At 57.1% G+C, this 5,683-nt stretch overlaps 1 protein-coding gene across 1 annotated transcript; it reads right to left on the bottom strand.

The window, feature by feature from the left end:
* Positions 1-562: 562 nt before the first annotated feature.
* Positions 563-5,675, bottom strand: ACOT7 (acyl-CoA thioesterase 7). Its single transcript, XM_009573949.1, has 9 exons — positions 5,656-5,675; positions 5,423-5,561; positions 4,840-4,996; positions 4,250-4,341; positions 4,000-4,114; positions 2,583-2,669; positions 1,686-1,802; positions 1,299-1,483; positions 563-667 (listed from the first exon to the last, which is right to left on the bottom strand). The coding sequence occupies exons 1-9, from the start codon at positions 5,673-5,675 to the stop codon at positions 563-565; spliced, it is 1,017 nt and encodes a 338-aa protein (XP_009572244.1).
* Positions 5,676-5,683: the final 8 nt, after the last annotated feature.

The following is a 5,683-nucleotide window of genomic DNA, read 5'->3' as shown; positions in this document are numbered from 1 at the left end:
AAAGCAACACCCGTTTTATTTCAGTCAACAACAACAGACTTTATTTATGCCACAGGATTCCTTAAATAACTTAGATGTGCACAAAGAAACTACCTAGAGATGTCAATTAAACGGTCCGAGACATTCAGTACGATACCAGGGCGCATTTCTCATCGCGAGTATCATACGTAAGCTTTGGTGTACAGTTTTAGGACATACCGGCAAGTTTAACACAGCATCACAAAGACTCGTGGCCTCGCGCATCCCTCGTGCCGCCACGCGCCTCTGCCCCGCTCCGGCGCAGGCAGGAGCGTCACTTATGGGATTAAACGGTGAAAACAGGGCTCCAGAGGCGAATGGCGAGTGACGGGGAAGGCTCCCGGAGGCTTTCGGGGCGCTTAAGCCACCTAAAGCACAAGGTCTACGGCACTAAACCGATCAGCAGCGAAGCAACCGCACCGCCGCAGCAGCTCTGGCAGCAGGCTGGGGCAGGCGAAGGCGCGAGGCCCGGCACGGACCGGACACAACACTAACGGGAACCTGGACGTTTGGCTGGCAAAGGCTGCGAGAGCGCGGGGCAGGATCACTGCTGGACAGCCTGCTGCATCTGCGCCTGCCGCTTGGCTTTCGTCTGGAGGTACCTGCCCTTCCCTTCCTCAAAGCGCCGCTTCTCATCCTCTGTCTCCGTCTGCCGGCGACAGAAAGAAAGCGAAGCCACCAGTGTTAGCTGCCTCAGAGCAGCGCAGCTCTCCCACGCTGCACCTTGCAAGCATGTGCAGGAGGGAAACGCGCCTGCCCTTACAGGAAAACCTGTGCTCCATGAAATATGTGTTTTGACAGCTAATGTACTCCTGCACAGAGCAGGAGGAGACCTGCATGGGTTAAAATATTAATCAAGAAACAGCCCCCAGTCAGCAGCGCCACATCAGCAAAACCCTGCCGGGATCAGGAGAGCTAAAGATAGGCAGGAGGCCTGGAGTGGGGATGCCACGGGGAGCAGGGACAGGGGATGTGGGGGCCTCCGTCGCCGTCTCCAGCGCAGGCAGGAGGGGAAGCGGCAGAGCCTGCACGCAGCCTGCCCTCATCTGCGAGAAAGGAAAAAATCCCCAATCTCCACATCGACAATTTTCAGAAGAAATTTAAAAAAAAAAAAACCCTGAAGCCTGCTCTGGAAAGGCTCGTTCATGCTCTTATTTTTCTGCTGAATAATTCAAGGCAAGAGGATTTGTTGCACATAAAAGCTGGCTGGGGTCTGCTCTGGGAGGAGCAGGACAGGGGGTGGCCCAGCTGGCTCATGGCCCAGCGGGGAGAGCTCTTACCAGCAGCTGTGGGACAGGCAGGGGCTTCCCCTCCTTGCTCAGGGAGACATAGGTGAAGAAGGCGCTGACAGCACGGTACCGCTCCCGAGGCTCATCCACGAATGGGTCGGCATCCACAAAGACTTCGATTTCCATGGATTTATTGCTCGTGAAGGTCATGCGCCCTGAAATGGTGATGACGCTGCCTGCAAAGCGGAGAGGGGCTGGTTAAGCAGGTGGCCCCTGCTTCTGCTCAGAGGAAAGGACCAAAGGGTCCTGCGTGTTTTATGCTTAAGCCATGTCTTAAGTGGAGCTTCTCAGCACAGGACAAGTCTAACGGGCATTAAATTTCTCTGCCAGTGTATCCCAAGCGCACACCCAAGGGAGCCAGGACACCAACCCCGGTACCTTTTTTGATCTTCTCGTGGAAGTTGATAGCATCCACTGAGGCGGTGACGATGTTGGTCTTGCAGTGGCGGGCGGCCACAATCCCGGCGACCTCGTCCATGAGCTTCATGGTGACACCTGGGGGGCAGAGGCAGAGGGTCCCACCTCAGGGAAGCCAGTGGGATTTGGGAAGAACGACGCGTAGGTTGGTAAGGTCTTTGCACGACCAAAGCTACGCCAAGGAGTCAGACCGGAGACTGAATCCCAACTGCAGGAAACCCCCAGTACCAGCACAAAATCTCCTGTCAAGTGTACCATCACAGCAACATCCTTGCAGACCTGGGCTTAAGATTTAGGCCAGCTCTGGCTCTCCTGAATTTCTTTGAGCCTTGCAAGGCAAGATCAGTCCCAGAAACCTCCTGCTCGGAATGAGCTCTGAGCCACGTTGGTTTTGTTTTTTTCTTTTTTTAAGGACAAAATTAGATGAAGAGCAGCATCCAGCGTCGTCCCAGCCCTCGGTGAACGCACCTCTCCCCGGGCTCACACCACACGTGTCTGCCCTGCCTTGCCCTGCCTGACCGGCAGGCGACAGGCACTGCCAGCCAAGAGGAAATTACTCCAGCAAATTGCAGTCATTCTACGCTGGGGTTTACAATCTGAGATTTGCAGTTTAAGAGACGATGACAAAATTGTAGGATTTACAGTTCGAGTATGTCAGTTTTCATGGCCTTTTTTAAGCATAGAAAAAGACAAAGCTTTTGTCTCAGCTGAAGCATCGCTGAACCTTACAGATGGTGGAAATGGGCCTGTGCGCCTTCAGAGGCAGAGCCCACCTCCCAAAAACACTGAGACGCACGAGTCGCTCTCAAACCGGGGGAAAAGCCAACCCAGCCGTTGAACAGGGCAGCGCTCACTCACCTCCATGCACAAAGCCCAGCAGCGTGCAGTCCGACGGTCCCACCAGGTGGATCAGGCTGGACTGGCTGTAGCCAACAGTGTGTGGCTCTGGTTAGAGAAAGAGAGCAAAGCGGAGGTCAGAGCTGCTAGGCCAGCACCCGTATGTCGCCGTACGCCCTTGTCTTAAGCCATCTGAAGGAAGATGACGTGGGGCTGGCTTGTGCAAAGCTGAAGTATGTTCAAATCAGCATTTAAATCGGCCCCGAGAAGTCCTGAGAACAGAGGCCATTCACCACCTCTGCCTCCTCCCTCTAATACCCACCTATCAATTTTATGCCAGCTCAGCTTGTTTCTTCTTTGAAAGCTTTCAAAGAGCCCGAAAGCAAATGGGAGTGAACTGGACAGATGCATTGCTATATACTTTCCCTCCTCAGGCCATCAGCCGCAGCTGAATCTCCCCAAACCTGCTGCTTAGCAGCATCTCCAAAGGACCACGCTTTCCCCTTGGCGTGAAGACCTCAGCCCCATGTCCCCCAGCCCTGGCACATGCTGGTGACATCTAAGTTGCCACTAAATCCAGGTGACAGAAGTTGCACCATCCAACTGCCAGCAGAGAAAAACCACTCTCAGGGATGGCTGTGTTTTCTGTCTAATGAGAGACGCTAAAGGCGCTTAGCGCAGGAAAAACCAGCTGAGCCCCCGACCACTCAGCATCACCTCCTCAGGGAGGACACCCATGCAGCAGCGCCCGCGGAGCCTTACCTTTTGTCTGCCTATCTGTGAGCAGAAAGAACAGAGGGGAAAAAGGCATTTGAGCAACTTTCATCCCACATCACCCCCCCGCGCGCTCCCTCTCCGCCTCCGCCTGAGGACCATGGCTGGTCCTGGAGGCCACTGGCAGCTCGCGCCTTGGGTTCACTGTCAGCGCCGCCGCCATGTTTCCAGAAGCCGGGGCAACGCTTTCAGTAGGAAAGAGATCCCCAGCAATCCCCCAGGGAGAACGTGACCCCCAGCTCCTCCCCATAGCTCACACTCCCCTTCATACACCAGCCAATGAACTTCTTGCTAAAAACTGACTTCCAGAGAGGGGCTGCAGCTGCAGAGTGTGCAAAACCCTCGCCCAACGCTTGCGTTTACCCTATGCTGAGCAAAACTAGCTCCCGCTGCCCAGGAGCACACGAGGGATGCAAGGAGTGCTGGCAGGAACTGTATTTCAGAAGAGGGCATCCCACCCTCCAGCCCCAGCAGGACATCACAGGTGCCCCCCGGCTCCCCCTCAGCTCTCACACCAAAATCCCATCCCCATCCCTGATGCAGTGTTTCAGAGCGTGTGCTTGCAGCCACAGGTGCCTGGGGACAGCTGGAATTGCCTTGGGGACCAGCTCAGCCTCCCAGTGCTGCCAGGACGTTTCCACAGGCCGCACACCGCCCGCGTTACCTGGGTTGATGACAGGGAAGATCACGTCGCCATTTCTCTGCTTAGTTTCCAGCCGATCCAGCTTTTGCTCTTCGTAACGCTTCTTCCCTTCGTCCTCCTGCTCCTTTCTCGCGTACTGGAAGGAAAGGCCAGTAAGAACAGGGTCAGCAAAGCCACTGGCACAGCCAGGGGTGCCGACAGGGCCAGGTTAGCACCGTTCCGCTGGAGAGGGCGAGCTCCAGTTTTCGGGGAGCAAAGTGAGCCATCCTACCTGGATGGGGGGAACCTCAAGGACCTTGTTGACGTTCTTCAGGGACAGCGGCACGTACCATAGCGTTGCCTTGTTCGTCACCTTCTTCGCCCCTGGAGGAGAGGGGGGCAGAGGGTGACTGCACCGATGCCAGCAGCGCTTCGCCTGCCACCGGGTTGGCCGCACACTGGTAATGCTGCTGGCACTGGGCAGCCCCCTGCCCTGCTGGCTCCTGCCGGGCTTTGGCTTGGAGCGGATGTGACAATGCACTTTTGGGAAGGCGTCCCGGCAAGCGGAGCCGGTTGCCACAGCAACAGCAGGAAAGGGGCCTTTTTCAGGCCAAAGGCAGCAAATTAGAAAGGGGGAGCTAACAGCGGATTTTTCCGTTCTTCACTAAAAATGATCAATGGAGCCGTAATCCCCAGGGAGCCTGCTTGGCTTCCCTTCCCAGCACCGACCCTCCCCACCGCTCCCAGCATTCTCAATAAAAAGGCAAGATCTCCCCGATGCCGCTGGTGATGGTGGGCGGAGGATGGGGTCAATGCCGTGAGCTCTCAGCTTATCGTGCTTATTCCTGGAGTTTTGGGACAGAGCTGCCAGCAGCCACCCACCTGTTAAAATGTTTTCGGACATGACGTTGACCTGGACCTCCACGGAGTGCCGGGAGGTGTAGGTGATCTCGGCACTGACGTTGGCCACCTCACCGATGCACACCGGGGAGAGGAAATCCGTCCGCTCCACCCGCGCCAGCGCGGCCACGCAGGGCTCCTGGGGACGGCGAGACAGCAAAGGTAGCGGCACCAGCCACACTGCACCGCCGCCTCCCCGGGGCCAGGCCATGCCGCGCATGGCTCCGACACTTCAACCTCTGCCTTATCAGCCAGTGGCTGTGCTTCCTTCCCCACCCATAACTGATGCCGGGCCCGCCTCTGACTCACCCTTCACAGCAGTTAAAACATTAACAGCAGCATATTAATGTTTCTGCTTGTAAAACACGACTTCAGTGAGATGCTTCCAGCTACCAGGGCCATACTCTGGCAGCAGCCGGAGCCAGCAGTGGTTTGCACGCAGGAGCAAGCGCTTCCGGTGCGGGGGAACGAGCAGGGAGGCCCCCAGGGATGCCCGGCGTTCCCGGGGGACCCCCTGTTCCCAGCAGACCCCCAAGACACAGCAGAGGGGGTCACTGAGAGTCACTGAGCCAGAGCCCCTACTCCCCCCGGCCTGGGAGTTGCAGTGGCGGGTGCTGATGATGGCTCCCGCCTCCTCGATCATCTTCAGGATGGTTCCCCCGTGGACATTCCCCGCGACATTGGCGTCATCCGGGCGCATGATCCTGCCGGGGAAGGGATACAGGAGCTCACACCCCCCTGCTGTGCCCCCAGCCCAGGTCCCGGTGCAGCTGCCCGGAGGCACTGCTGTCACCCTACCGGATGAGCTGCCGGGCCATCTCACCAC

The sequence above is a fragment of the Fulmarus glacialis genome, unplaced genomic scaffold (genome assembly GCF_000690835.1).
Source record: "Fulmarus glacialis isolate BGI_N327 unplaced genomic scaffold, ASM69083v1 scaffold28943, whole genome shotgun sequence".
Taxonomy (NCBI): domain Eukaryota; kingdom Metazoa; phylum Chordata; class Aves; order Procellariiformes; family Procellariidae; genus Fulmarus; species Fulmarus glacialis.
Note: the sequence above shows the minus strand (reverse complement) of the source record. Positions and strands in the feature narration are given on the sequence as shown.